Genomic DNA, 24,028 nt, shown 5'->3' with positions numbered 1-24,028 from the left:
ATTTATTATGATATACAGAGCTTTCCTATCTTTGTCAATTATTTGCTAAAAGTAATCACATCTCACTTCAAACGCTTTAAATACTAAAAGGCAACGGATTCAGCAATTATTATTCAAAAGAGATCATATTTTGCATACATTCTCCACCCTCAGTTCCTTGGTTAACCAATATGAACCATCCAACCATATTTGGAGAAAACTACATCGGCCTGGTTCTTGTAAAAGGAAGAAATAAACGTTTAACATTGATTTGATTGCACAGTCTCAAACTATCTTGCAAAGTTTTCAACACCTTTTTTACTGGAACAGTTACTTGTAGAGCTGTTCCATGAGATTCTTCAGCTTCGTCACATCTGCACCCACAATCTCCCCTTTCTTCGAGCCTCCTTTGAAGAAATGAAGTGTTGGCTGCATCATAAATGGTCATGAGATTGGTTCAACATATGAGTCATTCCTGCTGATTTTATAATGTAGAATTATGTTCTAGAAAGAATAGGTAACGAAGCTCACCACAGCTGTGATATTCAACTCGCTGATAGTCTTTGAAATCCCACCCTACAAATATATGCAAGAAATAATATCTTTGTTAATTAAGTTTTAATCGGACGTTCATGAGAACAGAAGATTATTGATCAAAGAACGGTAAAAAGATGCTTGAACATTATTGTATGTTTCAGCTATCTTTACTCCCTAACTCTTATCACATACGAAAGTAGGTATAAACATTGAAACAGAGTGTGGCGAGCCAAGTTGTATACAGAACACCAAATAATCTTATTCTTTGGTTGAAGCTCAAAACACTGTGGGAAGGTTTTTATTCAAAGAAAGTCAAGGACAATAGACAAAAGCAGAACAAATCAACATACCTCATCAATGTCGACTTTATACGTAGTTACATCGGGATATTGTTTACTAAGCTCCACGATTACAGGAGAGATAAACCTGCCTGAAGTAAAATGGAACACCAACTAATAAGGGCACTCACAAAAAAAGAATATCTATACAGAACAAAACTCAGATTCTGAAGAAACAACATACATGGTCCACACCAAGCTGCAGTGAAATAGAAGATGGAGGGTAGAGATCCATCTAAATACAGATAAACATGAAGAGACAACATAAGCAGAGAATCATACGAAGTCACATTCACTTAGTGTGTGAAGTAAGTAATAACACATCCGATAATGTTTTACCTTGAGCTTTGCTCATTGCACTGGTGAAATCTTCCTCTGATTTCACCATAACAACACCTTTCTCACCTAATATCAAAATTGCAAGATTATATTCATTTCTGAGCACAAATGAATTCCCAATTTCATTACTTTTTTCTCTCATCCGTCTCGTTTTTTAACCTAGATCATATACTAGATTGCAAATTCCAATCTTTACGCAAATACACAAGAACCCGCAGAACCAATTACCTCCAGCTTCTGAACAGAGGCTTCTCCGGTGGAGAAGAGAAGTGCTTGAGAAGTTACAATCTATGGATCGGCCAGTATTGGAGGCAGTAAACAACGAGTTCCTGGCGATCATCGACGACAACGAGTTTGGCGCCAACATAAGAGGTCCGACGGAACTGGAAAAAGTGGATAATCGCGAAGATGGTGTCGAGGACCGGAGAGTGGAGAACCGGCGGTGAAAAACCTGACGGACGATTGACCAATTTACCTTCATAATCCCTCGTTTAGATGATGAACACTCGAGCTTTCTTAGATCGACGGACGACGATCTCCCTTTTTGCTGATTTAGGGTTTTTCGAAATCCCGATTGTAAAGGTTTGGTTCGCCGGAGAAGGTGAAAGAAAACTTGGGAAATGGAATTTGCAAAATGACCCTCATAAAAGTAACGATTTCTAAATCAGCCCCCAATTAAAAGGATGTTTTAAATTTATACAAACACGGCGTCGTATATACTTAAATAAACAACAATGATGTGATGACTAAGATTTTGAATAATGTATTAATTTATTATTAAGGCGTGAATGGTTGTAGCGACTGGGGCGAACAAATATGTATGCGGACTGGATCGCTTTTTATTTACCATTTAGTAAATGTAGTCCGTAATGGTGTGGTCCAAATAAAACAGAAATAAAACTGCAATGATCAACTGTGAATCGCTTTTGCATACAAATAGAATTAGTCTACAGTGGTTTGTTATCCACCTTAAAAATAGAGCAGTTTAGATCGCAGACTGATTTGGCCGTCATTTATCTAATGAAATTTGTTTGTCTCCTTGTGTTTTGGTTTTGAAGTGTCTCCTCCAACAAAGTAATGATTGGATCTTGGGTCTATTATTGAACACTCCATGATTCGTTAATGTTTTTGGATGAAACCCGCACGAGATAACTAACATCAAATTTTTCATAAGTTTTGCTATATTTAATTTTGTATTATCTAAGTCAATGATGATGGTCGTGAATTACATAGGCTGATTGGATTGTGATGGTATATAGAAAGTTTATAGTTGTCACGATGTCAAATGATAAACACTTATTTTTGTTTTGGATATAGCCAAAAATAATAATTAGATTCCTACACTTGCAATTATTAAATTTATATATGGTCCGATATATGATACTCGCTAGTGGACTCATATATGGCTCAAGATTAAGTATTACTATATACGTTATTATCATATATGAATTGTCCGAGGTTAGCTTTCGGATGCCAATTCTGTATTGAGATGTCAATTTTGGTTATTACTAGTAACACAATTTATTCAACAATTTTATACACCTAAACTATTTTAATCTCCTTATTTAATTATCCTTTAATACAAAGAGAACTAAAAAGATTAGCTAAACATAGAAACTTTTAAAAAAAAATAAGAAAAAATAACTTGTGATGATTCTGCATTAGAAAATCTTGCTATTGTAGTTTTCCACTTAGAATACATTTATTTCAAAAACTTTTAATGGATAAGATTTACTAAACCATTAACTTTGTTTCATTTATACAAGATTTTAAGTTATAGATAAGATATAGCCCCATTTATTATTTTCACAAAGATATATTTTGTTAAGAACGTATAACTTAAATCATTGAGATTTTCTATTAATTTCGAAAAAGATTGTTACCACTAATTGCAGACGTACGTGAAATGTTTCATCGTTAGAAGTGGTGTAATGTAATCTTTCCAAGCTGTAAAAGTACAAAAAGGATACACTAGACTTCTTCAAAGTCAAAGGTGTGAATAGATCAAATCAAATAAAATTGCCTTTACTAATAAAGATTATCAAAAAAAAAAAAAAATAAAATAAAAAAAAAAAATAAGCAAGTGCTATGATCCACCGTAACGCAACGACTCTTTACACCTCCGTGGGTTTCCACAAACCCAGACGTTGACTCTCTCTAACCACCTTTATATTTTCACACCAAACAAAACCTCTTCTTCTCCTTCACTTACATATGATGATCATCATATGGCGATCATCGACACAAACTCCAGCCTTTGGATCACACGTTGCAACCTTGTCTTGCTTCTCGTCTTCTTGCTCTTGCTTCAGTCCGTTCCTTATGGATCCGGTCAGACCACACCACCCGCACCTCAAACGAAAGCCAACGATCCTGTTGTGATAGTGATCACGGTTCTGTTCATCGTGATCTTTGTCATGGTCTTTGGCTCCATCTTCTGTCGTCGTAGCAACGCGCCGTTTTACTCACGTCCCTCAGTCTTCCAATCCACCGACGCAGACGCCGAGGCCCGCGTTGTCAGGATCACGAGGTCGACGGCGCGTGGACTCGACGCGGAGGCTATTGAATCTTTCCCGACGTTTCTTTACTCCGAGGTGAAGACGGTGCGGATCGGGCAAGGTGGTGCCGAGTGTGCGGTTTGTCTCTGCGAATTCGAAGACGACGAAACGCTGCGTATGATGCCTCCTTGTTGCCACGTGTTTCACACCGATTGCGTCGACGTCTGGCTCTCCGATCATTCCACGTGTCCTCTCTGTAGAGCGGATCTTTTCCTCGACCAAACGGGTGACGACGAGAGTAGTAGCAGTGAGAGCTACATGGTTTCGGACCCGGGTACGGTTTCGTCGGGTATGGATCCTGACAGAGGAAGGGGGGTTTTGGAATCTTCGGACGCGTATTTGCTGGATGGTGTGACGTGGACCAATAGCAACATAACGCCTCGGTCAAAGTCAACGGGATTGTCTAGCTGGCGTATAACTGGTATTTTATTCCCGAGATCTCACTCGACCGGACATTCGCTGGTTCAACCGGTTGGGAATTTAGACCGGTTTACGTTGAGGTTACCGGATGATGTAAGACGCCAGCTGATGAAGACATCAAGGACGACGATGGGACACGTGGCGTTATTACCTCAGGCGAGGAGTTCACGGAGTGGTTACCGAAGCGGTAGCGTCGGGAGCGGTAGAAGCGTCTTCTCGTACGGACGGAAGAATTATAATAATGGTCGACGGCTGCATTCGCTGTCTTTCTCATTCTCTTTTCGGAGTGGTTCTGTCCGGTCAGCTTGCTCCGGAGATGGGCCTAAGAATCTTCCGACAGCGATTGAAGCTGGTGAACGGTCTTTCGAACGCCTCCGACCGGATGAACGAGTGTAAATAATTGTTTTTTTTATTTTTACAATTTGTTTTTGGGATTAAATGTTGTTATGCCTCGTATTCGCTTTTTTGACTTTTGACTGTTTGAGCATGACCCAACAAAAATGACAATTATTGTTTGTCAAAAAAAAAAAAGAATTGTTTAATGGTTTCAGGGGAAAAAAAGTGTGAGATCGTGAATCTTTGAAATGTACCAAATGGGTTTTACACAATTGATAGCAAGTGACGGTGAACTAAAAGGTATCTCGCTAAGTTACTTTTGCTAGATAGTCACGTCATCTTCCGCTTGTTTTTGTGACATTTGAGTAGATCGTCCACTATGTAATACTCCATCTATCTCACAAAGATTGATGTATAAACAAACACCTATACAGTACCAATAAAAAATATGGTTTAGTTTCGCCTGGAATAATGGTGTGGTGCATTTTTTTCACGTTTGTGAAATTAGATCAGTCTTTTCTTTCCTTGGATCATATTGCAATTTTGGCATTATACTGAATAATTTGAGAATTTACTAAAGATTTTTGGAAATCAATAAACTGGTCAACACACATGCTTTATGCATTAAGCATATTTATTATATACCTATTTATGAAGATTCTTATTTTGAATTTGGTTATGGCAAGCTAATTATTGTGTCAACCTTTTTGATATTAAATGTTTGATATATATATATTAAGAAAAGGCCTACTAGGTAAGACATTAAAACCAATAGAAAAAAATGGCCTAGGTAAGATTTGAGAGTGAATACTTTCGTTCGTAGTTTATCCATATGTCTTATATACACCACAAAGACAACTAATTGTATACTTCTGTTCATGAAAATCATATGGTATTTCTTGAGAGAAAAATAAGAGTGTTGCTCCAGTACGTAACGGACGAATCATCAGATTACGTAATGGCGCAGCCTGGCGGAACCGAGACAAAAGCAATCGACCTAGCCATCATAGTAATCACGCTTTTGCTATTCGCCATCTTCGTTGTCGGCTTGGCTTCGGTTTGCTTTCGTTGGACTTCTCGCCAGTTTCACTCTGCACAATCCATCATCAACCCGTTCACAGACTCCTCCGACGATGAATCCCGTACGAGTATTACGGCGACGCGCGGGCTCGACGAGGCTATCATCAACTCGTTCCCGACGTTTCTCTACTCTGAGGTGAAGGAGCGTAGGATCGGGATAGGTGGAGTCGAGTGTGCGGTGTGTCTATGTGAGTTTGAAGACGATGAAACGCTGCGTTTGATACCTAGTTGTTGTCACGTGTTTCACGCTGATTGCGTAAATGCCTGGCTCTCTGATCACTCCACGTGTCCGCTTTGTCGTGTGGATCTTTTCTTCCAACCGGGTGAGAGGAGCGTCTTGATTCCGGATCCAAATTCGGATTCTGCAAACGCGCATTTGTTCGATGGTGTGACGTGGACCAATGCAAACAGAGCGTACCGGTCATGGTCAACGAGGTTGTCACACTGTCGCGTCTCTCAGATATTATTCTCGAGATCGCATTCGACCGGACATTCTGTGGTTCAACCGGTAAATAATTTAGACCGGTTTACGCTCCGGTTACCAGAAGAAGTACGGGCGCAACTGACGAAGAAGAGGGTGGACCATGTGGCGTTGGTGTTACCTCAAGAGAGGAGCTCGCGGCAGGGATACAGAAGCAGAAGTGCCGGAAGCGAGAGGAGCGTCTTCTCGTACCAACGGAATAATAATCGGCCGCTGCGTTCAGTGAGTTTCTCCTTCTCTGATTGTGCATGGTCCACCTCCGGTGGCAAAGATGTGGTGGCTCCGTCTAAGACTTTACCAGATGATCGAGTGTAATGCAAATGTTTCTTGTGTGTGTATTTTGTCAACATAGTTTTGCGTTTGGAACATGACCTTTTTAAAAATAAAACAGAGCATATAATAGAAAAATAATTGTCAGAAGTGGGATTTGAACCCACGCCCTCTTACGAAGACCAGAACTTGAGTCTGGCGCCTTAGACCACTCGGCTATCCTGACTTGGTTGACAAGTTGACTACGATATGTTTGATATCATGAGACTGTTATGATTGTTTAACTATATTAACTTGACCATCACAAAATCTAACATCAGACTATATAGGGAGACTCAAAACAAAATAAGAGAGGCAAGTCTAGTAAAATATCAAGAGAGTAATCACTAATCAATCAATCTGTAATGTCGAAACAAAGCTTGGCTTCATCCCAAGGACCATTAATCTCAAACTTATACTCTTGCATCTTGATGAGCCAATAAGGACATACAACATTGACAAGAAGCACAAGAAGAAGAAAGACAAGGAAGAAGAGTCTATGCAGAGCATAGATAGAGTAAAGCGTCAAACCCATGAGAGCAAAGGAGAAGACAAGATGCAACCCAAATGAGAATTTCTTGATACAGTAAGCAACGAGAGGAGCAAAGAGGAAGACTTGGAGTGAGAAAAGCATCACAGCAAAGACATGGAGCCTAGAAGGAAGACGTGAAGCAACAAAGACTGAAGCAACGATTGAAGCATTGACAGATATGCAACTTGTTAGATTCGGAGTATTGAGTGCTCCAGGAGCTCTAATGGTGGAGCCAGAGTAATCATGCAAGAACAGGTGAAGCAGGAGGAGCGAAACCGTGACTGCCCATATCGAATCTGAGCTGATAGATCGTGTGAGCGTCTGGTAAATAGGAGCTAAGATGTAAAGCCCCGTGGTGAAGAAAGAGATGTTGACGAGGTAACGCAAGAGGAGACTCAAAGACAACATTTTTTCTTCGGTTAAAAGGAGAATTAAGAACCCAGATGCCAAGAGGGAGAGATCAAGTAGCAAAAGCGAGTTCTCGTCCAAAGATGATTCAAGAGTGTGAACCCAAACCAAGACTACAAACGCAACGATGCAGAGGTATTGAGAGATTGAGACAGAGTCCTTCATCACCTTGAGCAAATCACGCCTCACCACATTTGCGTTCATCACCATTTCTTCTAGGAATGATTCGTCGGTGTAGTTGTCGTCGTATCCGATTTGCATCCCTCCGTAAGCTACTTTTCTCCATTTCGGTCTCGAAATTGAGCCTCCGGCGAGATTCTTCTCCATTTGGGAGGTTCTAGATTCTTGGATCCAAAAATTAGGGTTCTTACGTAACCTTGATCAAGCACCGATTCGTCTAAAGATAGAAGATCGAATCGAGAGGAAGAGAACGCGTCGCAGGAACTAGGGGAAGATCTAGTGAAATTGTAATGCTATTATTTGTAAATAAGAGAAAGTAAAGGGAGTAATTGGAAAATGAAATAAAACACACATTTCTTCTTGCATGACGATTACAAGAGATTTAGTAAAGACTCAAAATATACGTCAAACGCATACATGTGCAGACTCGATAGATGAGAAAACATCTCATGAAGTAACAGAAGAAGACATGGAAAAAAAAAAGATTATTGATGATAACAGAAAAAAACAGAGTATCTCTTAAAAGTAAAATGATCAATCAAAATGTGAGGCAATCAATTGAAAGCCATCCAACTCATGTTTACCAGTTCAGTCATCGTCTTCTTCATCTTCATCATCTTCATCTTCCTCCTCAGATGCTTCTTTAAGCCACTGTATGAATGTCTCGCATTGTTTAAGATATACTTTGTCAGTTTCATCCGCGCCTGCTTTCTCTTCAGCCCATCTCAAGATGGCATCTTCTTGCAACACGTCTTTGTCATATAGAAGATGCAGGATTTGTGTAAACAAAGGGCCCAACTCTTTGGGAGGTTCTTGGCACATCTCTTCAAATTTCATAATCACTTCTATCTGTTCGTCAATTTTCTTCACATAGAACCCAAGAAGCTCCTTCCATTTTGTAATGATACTCGCGGCGTTTTTATACAACTCACTAGCAGAGTTGTGTGGAGTATCAACTGCTAGTTTCATCATGGAGTAGAATGTTGCTCCTGCACAATCTGCAGATTCCATGTTGTATGACAACCGGAGCCCATTAATCTCCAAAGTTACAAGGTCCACTTTGATGTTTTCTTCAACAGCCCTTAAGACAGTACCTTCAACCTCTTTCTCAAAGTAACAGTAGTCGTCATTGGGATCATTCATATCAGTGTTAATACTATCAGCATCAGATTTCAACTCTCCAGAAGTTGGGACAACACTTTCATCATCGGTGTCATCATCGTCTATGGCCTGAGTAATCTCAGCAAGTTTATCCTTGGGGATTGGTGCAACTGAATGCTTCCACTCCTCATCATGAGCCCCTTCACATACTTCCCATATGTAACCTGCTCCATCAGGACCAAGCTCAGATGCTTTGGACTCCATTTGCAAATTTAGGCCTGACAAATGATCTGCAGTCCCGCTGCTACTATCAGCATATTCCAGCTCTTCATCGCTGTCTTCTGTCGTTGGCTGTTGAAGTAGGGAAACCTTGGAGTATGCAGGCACAACAAAGTCCCGCCCAACTACAACATTAAAAGACAAAACAACACCAGGCTCCAGAACAGCTCCTGCTCTGATTTTCACCCCATCACAGACAATAGCGTTCCTTATCTCACACCCATCTTCAATCGTAACGTTGTTCCATATGTATGATCCCTCTATCACGACATTTGATCCAATCGAACATCCATTCCCAATAACCGAGTTCAAGATCTTAACCCCATCACCAATTTTCGTGCCATATCCAATGACAGAAGAAGCTCCAACATCAGCAGATCGTGACAGAACAGCATCACAAGCCCGGTATATCCCTTGTCTCCCGAGCTTTAGAGGGCGGTTTCCACTAAAATTTATATCTGGTACATAAGGATATGTCCACCTCTGAATTATATCCTTACTAACCGTGTCATAGCTTCGGAAATTATCAATCCTAGCAGCATAGCTCGAATGAATCTCATGAGTGAAAATCTTGTAACCCATAATATCATCAACAAGCACACCTTTAACAAAATGACGACGGAGATGTTGATAATCAAAGTTATCTTCAAAGAGACTAAGCACCTCAGGAGAACATATGTCAATATAGCAATCCTGCATATCATTAGACACTAAAACAGAAGGGTTACTTTCCAACAACGACTTATCTAAGCAAACTGACCCTCTTGGATGATCAATCTTATCCTCCTCGTAATGAAGAAGCTGCTTTGTCAAAGGATCCACAGCAATGAAAAGCTGATCAGTTCCTAATCTCGACTGATGCGTGAGTGACGATGATTTAGACTGCTTAATAGCCATAGTCATGATAGCTTTCTCATCCTTCTTCTTCCTCTCTCTGTGTTCTTGAATCAAATCAGCAAGTGGCATATTACTCACAGTATCACCACTAACGAGAACGAAATCACCTTGAATCTGAGACGTCTCAGCCTGTTGTTCATACATGTAACGCAAAGCATCTCCAGCACTGATAGATTTGTGAGACTCAATCGTTCTCACAACCAAGTTTGGGTGAGAGTACCACTCAGATTTCTCCAGATATTCGATAATCTGAATCGCATGAGCACAGCAGAACACGAATACTTCCTCTATCCCAGCGTATTCGAGCCATGCCAATGTGTAACCAATCATCGGGACATTTACTATTGGTAACAGTACCTTTGGGCGTTCTAGGGTTACGGGACGGAATTTTGTGGCGAAGCTATCGGCGAGAAGAATTGCTTGCAACCGTTGAGGACTCTGTTCCTCCGCATCCTCTGAAACCCTAGCGCCGCCTTTCTTCTGACCACCCATATCTCCTCCGTCTCTCTCACTGATCAAATTCGATTTCAGGAAGAAAATATCTAAAACCTTGAGTTCTCCAATATAAAACTGAAGTTGACAAATTGAGAATAGGAAGTTGTTCAAAAAAAAAAAAAAAGACAAATTGAGAATAGGGACTAAATGTGGTGGTACTTTTGAAACATTCAAGGTCTAATTTGCAAATTCATTACATTACAGTCCCCTAAGTGTAAAGGCACTGAATTATGAATTTTCAAGGTTGGGGACCTTGAGGTACTCAAGTAAAGACAATGAGAGTGGTGTAGATGACGAAAGCAAATCTAAAAAGTGGGGAGTTTAATTGAATGGACAGTATAGTTGACGATAGTTTCGTGTCATTGGAAGAAGAGGGAGGCTACAAAAGTACAAAAGAATTGTATGAAACCGTCTACTAGTCAAACTATTGTGTTTCTTTAGCTCTCTTTCATTAACAAAATCTTTGAAGCAAGAGAGATAAAATGGATGGTGAAGAGAGAGGGTACTGGAGATGGAGCAAGAGAGATTTCTTCCCTGAGGAATCTTTTCAAAGCTTTGGTAATTACAGAGCTGCTTTGTCTCAGACATGTTCCAGGTTCAAGAACAGGTTGGTTAGTAGGTCTGATGACGAGACCGAGCGGTTCGAGCTCAAGAAACAGAGCGAGCACGAGATGAAAAGGTGTCTGACATGGTGGGATTTAGTATGGTTCGGATTCGGCTCAGTGATTGGAGCTGGAATCTTTGTTTTGACAGGTCAAGAAGCTCATGAACAAGCAGGACCTGCTATTGTGTTGTCTTATGTTGTTTCAGGTGTTTCTGCTATGCTCTCTGTCTTCTGCTACACGGAATTCTCTATGGAAGTCCCCGTAGCTGGTGGTTCCTTCGCCTATTTAAGGATTGAGCTTGGGGATTTTGCGGCCTTCATCACCGCAGGAAACATACTTCTTGAGAGTATAGTTGGGACTGCAGCTGTTGCTAGAGCCTGGACTTCATATTTTGCTACTCTTCTGAATCGCAAACCCAACGCTCTACGGATCAAAACAGATCTCAGTTCCGGTTTTAATCTCTTGGACCCAATAGCTGTTGTGGTTATAGCCGCTGCAACCACAATCGCATCGATCAGCACCCGAAAGACATCATTGCTCAACTGGATAGCTTCTGCTATCAACACTTTTGTGATATTATTTGTGATAGTAGCGGGTTTCATTCACGCTGACACATCAAATCTGACTCCATTCTTGCCTTATGGACCTGAGGGAGTGTTCCGAGCAGCTGCAGTTGTGTACTTTGCGTATGGAGGATTTGATAGCATAGCAACAATGGCTGAAGAAACCAAGAATCCATCAAGAGACATACCAATAGGGTTACTCGGTTCAATGTCGATAATAACGATGATATACTGCTTGATGGCATTATCCTTGAGTATGATGCAGAAGTACACAGATATAGATCCAAACGCAGCTTACTCGGTAGCATTTCAGAGCGTTGGAATGAAATGGGGAAAGTACCTGGTGGCGCTTGGTGCTCTCAAAGGAATGACCACAGTTCTTTTAGTAGCAGCACTAGCACACGCGCGATATGTTACTCACATCGCACGGACACACATGATACCGCCTATATTTGCACTCGTCCATCCCAAAACCGGAACACCTATAAACGCTAACCTCCTAGTATCAATTCCAAGTGCTCTAATCGCTTTCTTTTCGGGTTTAGATGTTTTGTCAAGCCTCCTATCGATAAGTATTCTCTTTATCTTCACAATGATGCCTGTCGCACTACTCGTGAGGAGATACTACGTGAGAGAAGTTACTCCAAGAGCTGATCTTCTTAAGCTTATCATCTGTCTCTTAGTCGTTGTTGCTTCTTCAATGGGGACCTCAGCTTATTGGGGGATGCGGCTTAAGGGATCATGGATCGGATACACAATAACAGTTCCTTTCTGGTTCTTGGGGACATTGGGGATTGTTTTGTTCGTCCCTCAGCAAAGAACACCGAAAGTGTGGGGCGTACCGTTAGTCCCATGGCTCCCGTGCTTATCAATCGCAACAAACATCTTTCTCATGGGATCTTTGGGAGCTGAGGCTTTTATAAGGTTTGGGGTTTGCACTTTAGCTATGTTGGTTTACTATTTGTTGTTTGGTCTTCATGCAACATTCGATATGGCTCATCAGCAAACCGTGCCAAAATCTTAGAAACTATATTTAGCTCCCCAAAAGGTATCTTCCCTGGAATCTGCAAGACTGCAACAATAAAAGTTTGAATCTTCTGTGAATATGCATAAAGAAAAGCTTTTTCACAAGGAGTTTTGATCCATCAATGAAATAGAATCCAAACTGAAAGTCTACTCTGTGCTGCAAAATTGTTCTCTCAGGCTCCATCCTCGTTACAAAAATCAACCACTTTCGAAATGCTCTGCAACTTTAACCCAAAGTTTACTCTTTTATTTGTATCCTTCTTCCCTCTCAATCAAAATAATCACATAAGCAATAAAAATGGAATCGAAATTCCCAATTGAAATCAGTTACTAACTCATCCAATTATATCTCCAAATCATTTCATATTCCAATCTTACAACTTACTAGCACAAAGGTACAGCGATCAAAAAAATGTATAACGCAAGTGGTATTAAGGTACATCACATCATTCAGAAGGATAAGAAAACAAAGACTTACCAGGAGGAGGATGATGAACCCTTTATATCTTTAACTACTATCGTTCAAAAGCTAGATCAAAACTCATGCGAGTTTTTAGGGTCTAGGGTCAAAACCCAGAATTAAAAAACAACAAAATTGTGGAAACGATTTGAACTTGAAGGATCAGACGAGCAGAGACGGTAGCATCGATTTTATCATAGAAATAACTAAAATACGTGGTGCAAACGCTTTCATAGCTCAGTTGGTTAGAGCACCCGTTTAGTAAGCGGGAGGTCTTGAGTTCAACTCTCAATGAAAGCAATTATTATTATTTTCTATTTTACATCATATAACTTTCAGAACATTAAATAACGCATCAAAAAATTGATTCTTTACAAAAAAGACCCCTATATTACAACCAAGATTCAACAATCTTCATTTTCAGGCAAGCAGAGTTCTTACTTACTTAGCGTCTTGGTTGATGCTTTGGCTCTCGAGTGGTATGTACTGAGACATAATACACGCGATCTCTGAATCCACGTATGACTGCATAGAGAAAGGACAGTCAGACTTTGATGAATGATGATGCATAAGAAATGTCTTAAGTGGCAAAGTGACATTACCTGAACATGGTACTTGTAGAATGTATAAGCACTTAAAGAGATGCTTGCAATGGCGATTAGAACCACAATTGTGAACAACCATCTACTTCTTGATCCACTTCTTTTTTCTGCACAAGCCGGCGCAAATATAAACATTGGGATTTTTTCCTAGTGATATCAGAAAAAGATTTACATGAACATACCGATACAAGTGTCTTCTTCTTTCATATAGAGACTACTGTTAGAACATTTGCATTCATATCCTCCCCAAATGTTCTTGCATTTGCAGCCATCACATTGGCAAGCTGATTTCTCTTTGCATTCATCAATGTCTAGTCATGATGAAGCAATTTTTATCGGTGAGAGGCAATGTCAAAGAAACTCGATTTTACTATGACAAATTGTCAAAAAGAATTCACCTTCACAGTTCAGACCATCTCCACGGAAGCCTAGAGGGCAACGACATCCTGATGTCTCCGAGTTCTACATCAAACACATACATAAGTCAGAAAAAGTTTCAAAATTTAGCAAAGTGGGAGAAAAAGCAGCAGTTACTTAACCAAACAAGCAGAGAAATTTAGACCCTTTCTAGTTTCAGACCAGCAACCTCCATCGTTCATTGAACATCGCGCAGGTCCAAAAGCTGTAATCAAGAACGAGAAACAAAGAACTTTTGATTAGACCAGTGAAAAAAAGTGTACAATGAGATATATTAAAAAGGAAGTTTCAAAAACATACGCTTGCAGGAGGTATAACCATCTCCTTTGTATTGAACACCATTCACAACAGGGCACTCGCATACTCTTCCTCTAAATGTGTCCTGATAAAATTCATGTAATCTATAAAGAAGAGATGATATAGAATAGATTCTAGAACGATAAAAGTATTGTTATATGGCTCGTTATCACTATATACTTTGCAAGCCGTTATATTGGATATTTTGTCTTGCCAACATCCTCCATTTGCTTCAAGACATTCATTGGTCTCTATATCTGTTTAGAATAAGATTCAAGAAGATTTTTTTTAGTATGTTTGTCACAGAATACGACTATCTTACTCGAGGAAAAGGACTTGACCTGTATTTAAACATATTGAAGGTTCGGTTCTTTCCTTGAATCCTGAACATATAACCTTCAGCACTGCGGTCCTCTCCAATTTACCTGATCATGGAACACATTAAGATTGTATAATCTTCAAACTTTTTGATGATCTATGAGAAGGAAGAGCTGCTTACCACGATATTGAGCATTGTTGATGATTAATGTTGGAAAGATTGTGACAACCCCGCGATTCTCTTGCCCTAACTGTACTTCACAATGTCATGAAAAGAGTAGAATAAACAGCTCGGTGAATTTGAAAGTGACCGCGAACCTGAAAAGCTTGCTCAGCTTTTAGAACTTCATTCTCTACATCAGCATCAGGATCACCAATGCATTTCTTGATCTTCTCAAGAGACAACCCTAAGAAAAGGCCCTGACACTGTTAAAGAAAGAGTTGCAAGCAGATTGTGATATCTCTCAGGAAAACAAAAGGCCTTTATTACCGAGAGATTCCACGACAGTTTCTGCGCATTCTTTGCTGTATTTCTTCTCCTTCATAGAACACCTGATGTTAAAATCTGTCACATAATCCCACCAGACCCAAGAAGTGTTCTTTTCCTTAGCTACTCTATGAACACATAACTGTCTCAGATTCTCGTAAACAACGTCTCTCCCATTATATCCATCTTCAGAGTCTTGCTTAGGGTCAGGAGCACAATACCTCCCTTGGTTTATACACTGATTCTGACATTGGTTGCCAAGTAGAAGCTCTTTGGGACAGAACCAAGCAATGTAATGAGGTCTGAACAAAGTAAAACCGCCCTTTTCAAGAATTTGAGCTGTTCCCTTAAAGTTCTTTATGAAATCTATCTGTTTATCGCAGTGTACACCACATTCATCATTAGTATTAGCCCATAGCTCATACTCAACTCTTTCATCAGGGTTTGGTATAGACTCACTCCAGTCTATCTTCAAGATGACCTCCTCACCTCTTTTCAGAGCTTTCTTGAGACTATCTCCGAGAGAGCGAAGGATCAAAGCTGATGGGATGTTGATTTTATCTATAAAGTCAGAATCTTCATATTGAGCTGAATCCATTGCTATCAATGGCTCAACAATGTTATCTGCTACAAGAACAGCCGCTGCACCGGCTTGTTGCCCATTCCATATCTTCGTAGCAAAGTTACACACTAGAAACAAAAAAGGAAAGTAGAGTCAAATTCACAAACCCTCAAAATCGATCACAACAGTTTCAAACTTCAATCACAATGTTATCAAAACCAAAATAGTTTCAAACTTCAATCACAATGTTAACCAAAAAAAAAAACCAGATTCTTGATGAAACAGTCAAAATTGCTTAACTTTTTTACTAATTTAATCGAAGCAAAAGCCCAATTACAGAACTTTCTTTGTAATTGTACCTCCACGATGAATGAGGAGAATTTTGGGATAAGGAGACTTGGGATTGAAGGTTTTGTTGAAAGAGTCGCATCCGTAAGCATCTTGGCTGGCGTAGACAACGGAGCCGATCATGAAACCGGCGTAGTTGGGGAGACCAAAGTTTGCGATGGCTGCGTCATGCTTACCTCCCATTGTCCATGAGTTAAGTACCGTCAAGCTACCCTTCTCCACGAAGAATCTCGCTGAAACCCCGTTGACCACCACCACCATGGTCAACGCTAGAATCACAGCCAAGGGGCCCAAGACAGCTCCTTTTTTACTCGGAGGACACATTCTTCTCGAGGAAAAAATAACAAATTGCAGAGTCTGTTTTTTTTTTCTCGAGGAAAAATTTGAGCTCAGCTTAATGGCTACGGAAGTGACGACGAGTTGGCAAAGTCAGCGGAGCTACCATGACTCTGCGACTAACTATTTCGAATGTTCTTTCTGATGATTAGTGTCTCTGTAACCAAATAATTAACGAGGCAAATTTATAATAAAAAATAAAATTAGTCGTGCTTATTAAGACATCCAAATGGACCAAAACGATTCGTTAACTGATAATTTAATGGGCCTTTACAAGCCCATTTTATAAGGAAATTGCTTCGCTAAGATTGGACAAGATCCCAATTTTTTTTTTTTGGACAAAACAAGATCCCAATTTAAGAAAATATCGTATTGCTTTGTATAAAAACAAAAATCGAGGAGTCCGTCGGTGTATAAATTGTAAAATATAAAGTCAAAGAAAAAAAAAAAAGAGTGCCTCAAATAGACAAAATACAACAAAGAGAACAAACCCCACACGAGCCATGTGAGTTGAATGGTGCGCAAATATCTATTTGCACTTACTTCAATGCGCACCAGCAAAATAACACGTTTCTATATTCATATTTTATATACATTACTTTGATATAAAACCGTGTTCGTATTTGTTTAAGATACAGGCGTATATTTCTATACATCTATTCTGTTTGTATATGCATATACCATACAATGCTGGTCCAATATGTCTGCGTTCGAACATGTATATATTGAAACATTCGACAAAAGAAACTAAACATACTCAGCTTTCAAAAGTATGGATCTCAAACTTAAGCTCAGGCCTAGCTTCTTTCTCTTCTCTCTGGTTCTCATTTTACTTCTAAAAGTCCCTGATTTCGTATCTGCAGCTAAGCCTAAATGCATATCCACCGAGCGACAAGCTCTTCTCACCTTCAGAGCATCACTCAATGATACTTCGGGTCGACTCAAATCTTGGTCCGGACCTGATTGTTGCAACTGGTCCGGTGTTCTCTGCGACGTACGGACCAGCCACGTCGTCAAGATTGATCTCAGAAACCCGGTTCAAGACGTTCGCTCCGATGAGTATGAAAGAAGTTCCTTGCGAGGGAAGTTACATCAGTCTTTGACCATTCTCAAGTTCTTGAGCTACCTGGACTTGAGTTCAAACGATTTCGGTGGACTGGAAATTCCAGAATTTCTCGGCCAAATCGTTAGCCTAAGGTACCTGAATCTTTCTTCCTCCTCGTTTTCCGGGGAAATTCCTGCCAATCTTGGGAACTTGTCGAAGCTGGAGTCTCTTGATCTCTACGCTAGTTCTTTGCGTGTAAGCAACCTCCGGTGGCTTTCTGGTCTGTCTACTTCTCTGAAGTACCTCAACATGGCAAATGTGAATCTGAGCGGTGCCGGTGAAACCTGGTTAGAGGATTTCAGCAAAGTCACGACGCTTAAGGAGTTGCGTTTGTCCGATAGTGAGATCAAGAACTTGCCTCTCTCTTTGTCTTCCTCTGCCAATCTGAAGCACCTTGAAGTTCTTGATTTGTCTGGAAACTCTCTCAATACGCCAATACCCAACTGGCTATTTAGTCTCACCAACCTCAGAGAGCTATCCCTTAGATGGTGTTTTCTGGAAGGTTCCATTCCTACCGAGTTCAAGAACTTGAAGCTTCTAGAGACACTTGATCTGTCGAATAATCTGGCACTCCAGGGCGAGATTCCATCTGTTCTCGGAGACCTTCCTCGACTGAAATTTCTTGACCTTTCTGCAAACGAACTCAATGGTCAACTCAATGGTTTCTTAGACGCCTTGTCTAGAAACAAAGGCAACAGCTTGGTCTTTCTCGATCTCAGTTCCAACAAGTTAGCTGGGGCATTGCCTGAGTCGCTTGGAGCGTTGAGGAATCTGCAGACTCTGGATCTTTCATCGAATACCTTCACGGGTTCGGTCCCTTCCTCTATAGGAAACATGGCGTCACTGAAGAAACTTGATCTCTCTTACAATACCATGAACGGGTCGATAGCAGAAAGCTTCGGGAAGCTTGCGGAGCTCGTGGATCTGAACTTGATGGCGAATACATGGGAAGGCGTTCTGCAAAAGTCTCATTTCGTGAATCTCAGAAGCTTGAAAACCATTCGTCTCACAACTGAACCATACAGATCTCTTATCTTCAAGGTACCATCTACTTGGATTCCTCCTTTCAGACTAGAGTTAATTCAAATCGAGAACTGCCAGATCGGTCCTTCGTTTCCAATGTGGCTTCAAGTACAGACCAAGCTCAACTATGTCGTACTCAGAAACACTGGAATTGAAGATACAATACCGGATAGCTGGTTTTCAGGAATCTCTTCTGAAGTAACTTACCTGATTCTAGCAAACAACAGAATCAAAGGTAGATTACCTCAAAAGCTTGCGTTCCCAAAGTTAAACAACATTGACTTGAGCTCCAACAGCTTTGAAGGCCCTTTTCCTCTCTGGTCAACAAACGCAACGGAGCTGCGTCTTTACGAGAACAACTTCTCGGGTTATATTCCTCAGAACATTGACGTCTTGATGCCAAGGATTCAAAATATCTACCTCTTTCATAACAGCTTCACTGGCAACATCCCATCATCTCTATGTGATATCTCCGGGCTGCAAATTCTATCTCTAAGGAAGAACCATTTCTCTGGTAGTTTGCCAAACTGTTGGCACCGGCAGTTCATGCTTTATGGAATTGATGCGTCAGAGAATAACTTATCAGGCCAAATACCAGAGTCTTTAGATCTGTTGCCTTCTCTCAGCGTCTTGCTTCTGAACCAAAATGCGTTGGAAGGTAAAATCCCAGAGAGTCTTCAGAACTGCTCTGGACTTACGAACATCGATCTTGGAGGAAACAAACTGACTGGGAAGCTTCCCTCATGGCTAGGAAAGTTGTCTTCTCTGTTCATGCTTCGTCTGCAAAGTAACTCCTTCACTGGCCAAATTCCAGATGATCTCTGCAGCGCTCCAAATCTACGCATTCTGGATCTCTCCGGAAACAAAATCTCGGGACCAATTCCAAAATGCATCAGCAATCTCACAGCCATTGCTCGAGGCACAAACAATGAGGTGTTCCAGAATCTAGTCTTCATTGTGACGAGAGCTCGTGAATACCAAGACATAGTCAATAGCATAAACCTTTCAGGAAACAACATAAGCGGAGAGATCCCAAGAGAAATCTTGGGACTCTCGTATCTCCGAATCCTGAATTTATCAAATAACTCCATGGCAGGAAACATTCCAGAGAAAATTTCAGAACTGAGTCGCTTGGAGACGCTTGATCTATCAAGAAACAAGCTTTCTGGAGCCATTCCTCAGAGCTTGGCAGCAATATCTTCTCTGCAAAGCCTGAATCTTTCGTTCAACAAACTAGAGGGGAGCATACCTAAGCTTGTCAAGTTTCAAGATCCGTCCATTTACATTGGAAATGAGTTACTCTGTGGGAAACCACTTCCTAAAAAATGTCCAAAAGACATTAAATAGCAAAATGTTGTAGTGAATTGAGCATACGGTGCTAAGAAGTACCACCTTGCAAGATAAATGTACCTTCTCATATACCAATAACAATAATATTATCAGGCTCTATAGTGACCATGACCATGTTGTAATCAGTTACAGGAACTTTAGCCTCTTAAGAAAGATCGATGCAACGAACAATTACATGTGACATTTTCTGAATAAAACTTGGAAAGTTATGAAATTGGTCCTGCACAATTACAACTAACTGAGTAGGTAACTTAAATTTAAGCATCATCACTTGCAAAAAGCAACCAACTAATACAAATCCTCTGAAGTAAACCCTAAACAAATGATTTAGGTGAAACAAGAACATTGCACACTTTGTGAACAACACAAAAGCCTAATCATATAAACCATCATCATCATGACAAATTAAAAATCTCTATGCAATTCCACAACTAGCATCGACTGTTCTACACAATCAACTGGAGAGAGTAGAAGAAGGTTTCAAATTCAGAAAATCAACCTGAGTGAGAGCTAGATTAATTTGAAAGACATCGGAAAATTAGAGAGCTTTTTCTAGATTCAACAACGATGCAAAGCGAAGTTAAACCTTGGGGAGAGAGAGAGAGAGAGAGAGAGAGAGAGAGAGAGAACAACGACGAGTCAGACGCGAACCGGTGTTTTTGTTCTGGTTTCCACATTTTGGAACGGTTGAGTCGATGATTTTGGTTTTCAAACAATTCGATTTGCATCTTCTCGGTTTGGTTTCCGGTTTATGAAATTAAGTGCATATTTAATGGATTTGCATCTTCTCGGTTTGGCCCAATAGAGTAAGCAAACTGGGCTTCGATGGCTTACTAAGCCATTATATCTTTCGAGTATTTTATAACGTTTACCTCTCTTCTCATATCATATTGTATTTGAAGAAAAATAAAAGTTTTGGTACCATCTCTTTTTCCTTTTTGTTTTAACCAAATTGAACTAAAAAGAAAAAAGGTAAATGCATGTTAGTTTTCTTAAAGCTAAAAAATGCTGAAACTTGGCTACTAAATGTATGGTATGGACTATGGAGTGTATAAATCGATGTTTTTTAGGATTATACATTTATACTATAATTTAGTTTGGATAAAGAGGAGGATTTGAGGAATGTAAAGAAAATGATGGTCCAATGCAATGCAAGCAACTTTGGATGCCAGATCTGTCTCTCCTTTACACGCTAAACTATGCCGTTTCTGGTTTCCTTTTTATTCCTTTCTCTTTTCCCGTTTTTTGCCTTTTTAGGACCCAAACTAGATATATATACGTATATTTATTTGAATTCCTTTTTCAAAAACGCGTTTTTTACGTTATTATTTATTGATAATGTATACGCAATAACATGATGTAAATCGAAAGATCCAAAAATTTTCTTTTTCCGTGGAGATCCAAAAAAATTTAGATACTATAATAATAGCAGATTAAGCCATTAAGAGCAAGATTATGGGGGATGTTAAGGGGTTTTAAGGTTTTTTTGGGTTAAAAATAAATGAAAAGAAAAAGAAAAATAGAAGAGACTCTCTAATATAACAGCCTCAAATCGATTTTACGAGACGCTACATGTCTATTTCTTGTTGGCTGAGAGAAGAAAACAAAAGGTTAATTATTTATTTTTTACGCATCTTTCTCTCTTTCTCTCTTTTTCTCGCGATCAAAGACTCGATTTGATGTCAGAAAGAGATGCTTTAATCGGAGGTAATAAAATCGATGGAGTGTTGGGTCGTAGGCGATTATTATCGGCGGTGATCTTATCGGAGGCGACTGTAGCGGTGGAGATTTCAATCGTCGTTGAGATTGTGTCGGAGGGGATTTGAAGGAGAAGGCGATTCAATCGGAAGAGATTGGATCAATTCGATTGAGAGGGTAAGTTTTTGACTACAATAATATAATTAGGTAAACTGTTAGGTTGATTTGATTTTGGTGTGTTTGTGTTCTGATTGATAATTGATGCTTTAAACGGATTAGGGTTCTTGGTGTGCATGTGTTTGTGTTCCGATTTGGTCTGTTTGTGTTTGTGTTATGAGTTGGTCCGTTTGTGTATGTGTTCCGATTTGGTCCGTTTGTTTACCGATTGATAAGGGTGGCTTTAAAAGGATTAGGGTTCTTGAGAACCATGTGTTTGGTCTGTTTGTGTATAGTTTTTGGTGTGTTTGTGTTTGTTTACCGATTGATAAGTGATCTTTTGTTTTGTTTAGACATTATTGTCATAAAACAAAGTATATTGTTCTTGTTCGATTTTGGTTGTAGTATGCTTCATTCCTTCTGTTTGCATGATAAGTTAGTGTTGTTCCTTTAGTATATTGTCCTTGTTTGATATTCATTGTAATTTGCGGTTTTGTGGTATGTCTCTCTTTTGTTTTGAGGTTAAATGGGCAAAAAGGATGTCGATGGATTGATGAGTATAGAGTGTGTGTCGTCGGCCATGAAGGAAGGTAATTATCATCCTCTTCGTTCTTCATTTATTTGATGTTAGTTAAAGTATGAGAGTGAGTCATTTATGTTAAAGCTTTTGTTTGTTGGTTGTGATAAATGTGTTTACTACTTGTTAGTGTAGGTATTAGTCTAGTCAGTCATTGATGTTATTGTTTGAAGTATTGTGTTAGTTGGTTGTGGAGATTTTTAATGTGTGGTTGTTGTAGTTTAGGTAAAGACTTAATTAGTTGTAAAGTAAAAAAACATAAACCTTATAAATTCATAGTCTTCCTCTTCATAGTAAAAAAAACACCAAAACAATTACACCCTTGTAAACCTTATAAACTCTTTAACCAAAACACCAAAACATCATAACTCTTTCACCAAAACTCTTTCAACCAACAAACACAATACGATATGGATTCCGACGACTACATGAATCCATATCATCCCACCTCTAGCTATTTGAATCTGTTACAAAGCCAACTTGAAACACAAAACCTCCAAGGCAATCCTTCTCTAAGTCCATGTGATGAAACTCCATTTGAACCTGCATCACCGCAAGAAAACCGCAAAACAAGGCATGCATGGATACCAATTGATGATATCATGCTTGTCTCTGCTTGGCTCAACACGAGCAAGGATCCGGTGACTTCGAATCAACAAAGACTTGATGCCTTTTGGGGAAGGATTGCGGATTACCTTGCAAAGTGTCCAAATGTTGCAGGTCGGCCAAAGAGGGAGGCAAGTCATTGTAAGCAGAGGTGGGGGAGGATAAATGACTTGGTGTGCAAGTTCGTTGGTTGTTATGAGACTGCGACAAGAGAGAAGAGTAGTGGACAGAATGAAGATGATGTGATGAAGTTGGCACACCAAATATACTTTGATGATCAAGGATATCGGTTTACCTTGGAGCATGCTTGGAGAGACTTAAGGTACGATCAAAAGTGGTGTGCATCCACATCTACTAAAGGCAATGGAGTGAAGAGGGGAAGGGTGTGTGTTGATGGGTCTGAACAGGATGCACATCCGGTTAATGATATTGATGGATCACATCCCCGTCCTCAAGGTGTAAAGGCTGCAAAGGGGCTTCGTATGGATCACCCGCGGATCTGGAAAGCCCACAATCGTTTTAGAGGCGGTGGCTTCGTATGACCTCAGGATCTGGCATGCTTTCTTTGGACTACCAGGTACATTAAACAATATCAATATTCTTGACCGATCTCCAGTCTTTGATGATATTTTGCATGGTCGAGCTCCTAAAGTTAAATACAGTGTCAACGGACATGAGTATAAATTGGCTTACTATCTGACGGATGGTATTTATCCAAAATGGTCTACTTTTATCCAATCTATTCCACTGCCACAAACTCCAAAAGCCTCTTTATTTGCGAGACAACAAGAAGCGGTACGTAAAGATGTGGAGCGTGCTTTTGGAGTTTTGCGGCTCGATTTGCCATAGTCAAAAACCCGGCTCTTATTTGGGATAAGGTAAAATTTGGGAAAATAATGAGAGCGTGTATCATACTGCACAATATGATAGTAGAGGACGAACGAGATGGGTACAATCTGTTTGATGAAACTGAATTCGCACAAATAGAGTCAAGTAGAGCTTCAGAAGTTGACTACACGCTTCCAACACCTAGACCTTCATGTGTCGCTACTATGCTCAAGAATCGAAAGGATGTTCGTGATCGAGAAAAACAACAACGCTTGCAAGATGATTTGGTTGAGAATATTTGGACAAAATTTGGAGGAAATCATTATTAAAATTATGTATTAATGTTTTTATTATGTAATATGTATTAATGTTTTTATTATGTTTTGTATGTTTGA

At 39.8% G+C, this 24,028-nt stretch overlaps 8 protein-coding genes, 2 non-coding genes and 1 pseudogene across 12 annotated transcripts; 6 read left to right on the top strand and 5 right to left on the bottom strand.

The window, feature by feature from the left end:
- Positions 1-81: 81 nt before the first annotated feature.
- LOC104792256 (thioredoxin O1, mitochondrial) lies at positions 82-1,937 on the bottom strand. Its single transcript, XM_010518368.3, has 6 exons — positions 1,422-1,937; positions 1,194-1,259; positions 1,039-1,089; positions 867-946; positions 511-555; positions 82-408 (listed from the first exon to the last, which is right to left on the bottom strand). The coding sequence occupies exons 1-6, from the start codon at positions 1,672-1,674 to the stop codon at positions 310-312; spliced, it is 594 nt and encodes a 197-aa protein (XP_010516670.1). The 5' UTR covers positions 1,675-1,937; the 3' UTR covers positions 82-309.
- Positions 1,938-3,150: 1,213 nt separating this feature from the next.
- LOC104792255 (E3 ubiquitin-protein ligase ATL9 pseudogene) lies at positions 3,151-6,485 on the top strand (annotated as a pseudogene). Its single transcript, XR_015559350.1, has one exon. The product of XR_015559350.1 is annotated as an E3 ubiquitin-protein ligase ATL9 pseudogene (transcript).
- LOC104699239 (RING-H2 finger protein ATL38-like) lies at positions 5,397-6,485 on the top strand. The gene has a single exon (XM_010414572.3). The coding sequence runs from the start codon at positions 5,397-5,399 to the stop codon at positions 6,381-6,383; it is 987 nt and encodes a 328-aa protein (XP_010412874.1). The 3' UTR covers positions 6,384-6,485.
- Positions 6,481-6,564, bottom strand: TRNAL-CAA (transfer RNA leucine (anticodon CAA)). The gene has a single exon. It is a non-coding gene; the product is annotated as a tRNA-Leu (tRNA).
- A 138-nt stretch (positions 6,565-6,702) lies between these two features.
- Positions 6,703-7,775, bottom strand: LOC104792254 (phosphatidylinositol N-acetylglucosaminyltransferase subunit C). The gene has a single exon (XM_010518364.3). It carries the CDS (start codon positions 7,642-7,644, stop codon positions 6,733-6,735), a length of 912 nt encoding a protein of 303 aa, XP_010516666.1. The 5' UTR covers positions 7,645-7,775; the 3' UTR covers positions 6,703-6,732.
- Positions 7,776-7,826: 51 nt separating this feature from the next.
- Positions 7,827-10,577, bottom strand: LOC104792253 (uncharacterized). The gene has a single exon (XM_010518363.3). It carries the CDS (start codon positions 10,264-10,266, stop codon positions 8,086-8,088), a length of 2,181 nt encoding a protein of 726 aa, XP_010516665.1. The 5' UTR covers positions 10,267-10,577; the 3' UTR covers positions 7,827-8,085.
- A 174-nt stretch (positions 10,578-10,751) lies between these two features.
- On the top strand, positions 10,752-12,628 carry LOC104792252 (cationic amino acid transporter 5). Its single transcript, XM_010518362.3, has one exon. It carries the CDS (start codon positions 10,752-10,754, stop codon positions 12,459-12,461), a length of 1,710 nt encoding a protein of 569 aa, XP_010516664.2. The 3' UTR covers positions 12,462-12,628.
- Positions 12,629-13,149: 521 nt separating this feature from the next.
- TRNAT-AGU (transfer RNA threonine (anticodon AGU)) lies at positions 13,150-13,223 on the top strand. The gene has a single exon. It is a non-coding gene; the product is annotated as a tRNA-Thr (tRNA).
- On the bottom strand, positions 13,204-16,725 carry LOC104792251 (vacuolar-sorting receptor 5). Of its 2 annotated transcripts, none has more exons than XR_015559349.1 (12): positions 15,966-16,725; positions 15,048-15,734; positions 14,876-14,964; positions 14,739-14,808; positions 14,581-14,664; positions 14,420-14,496; positions 14,243-14,343; positions 14,065-14,147; positions 13,924-13,987; positions 13,708-13,836; positions 13,526-13,632; positions 13,204-13,448 (listed from the first exon to the last, which is right to left on the bottom strand). XR_015559349.1 is itself a non-coding variant. In XM_010518361.3 (12 exons), the coding sequence occupies exons 1-12, from the start codon at positions 16,276-16,278 to the stop codon at positions 13,365-13,367; spliced, it is 1,869 nt and encodes a 622-aa protein (XP_010516663.2). In that variant the 5' UTR covers positions 16,279-16,725; the 3' UTR covers positions 13,204-13,364. The 2 variants fall into 2 exon arrangements, 1 of the variants encoding a protein (XP_010516663.2); XM_010518361.3 differs by having other exon boundaries at positions 14,243-14,324.
- Positions 16,726-16,839: 114 nt separating this feature from the next.
- On the top strand, positions 16,840-19,865 carry LOC104792250 (receptor-like protein EIX2). The gene has a single exon (XM_010518360.3). The coding sequence runs from the start codon at positions 17,063-17,065 to the stop codon at positions 19,763-19,765; it is 2,703 nt and encodes a 900-aa protein (XP_010516662.1). The 5' UTR covers positions 16,840-17,062; the 3' UTR covers positions 19,766-19,865.
- A 2,744-nt stretch (positions 19,866-22,609) lies between these two features.
- LOC104699238 (glutathione S-transferase T3-like) lies at positions 22,610-23,962 on the top strand. Its single transcript, XM_010414571.2, has 3 exons — positions 22,610-23,285; positions 23,383-23,511; positions 23,736-23,962. The coding sequence occupies exons 1-3, from the start codon at positions 22,610-22,612 to the stop codon at positions 23,960-23,962; spliced, it is 1,032 nt and encodes a 343-aa protein (XP_010412873.2).
- Positions 23,963-24,028: the final 66 nt, after the last annotated feature.

Source organism: Camelina sativa, chromosome 6 (genome assembly GCF_030686135.1).
Source record: "Camelina sativa cultivar CO46 ecotype springtype chromosome 6, ASM3068613v1".
Lineage (NCBI taxonomy): Eukaryota > Viridiplantae > Streptophyta > Magnoliopsida > Brassicales > Brassicaceae > Camelina > Camelina sativa.
The sequence above is the reverse complement of the archived record's forward strand: the minus strand, read 5'-3'. Positions and strand labels throughout refer to the sequence as shown.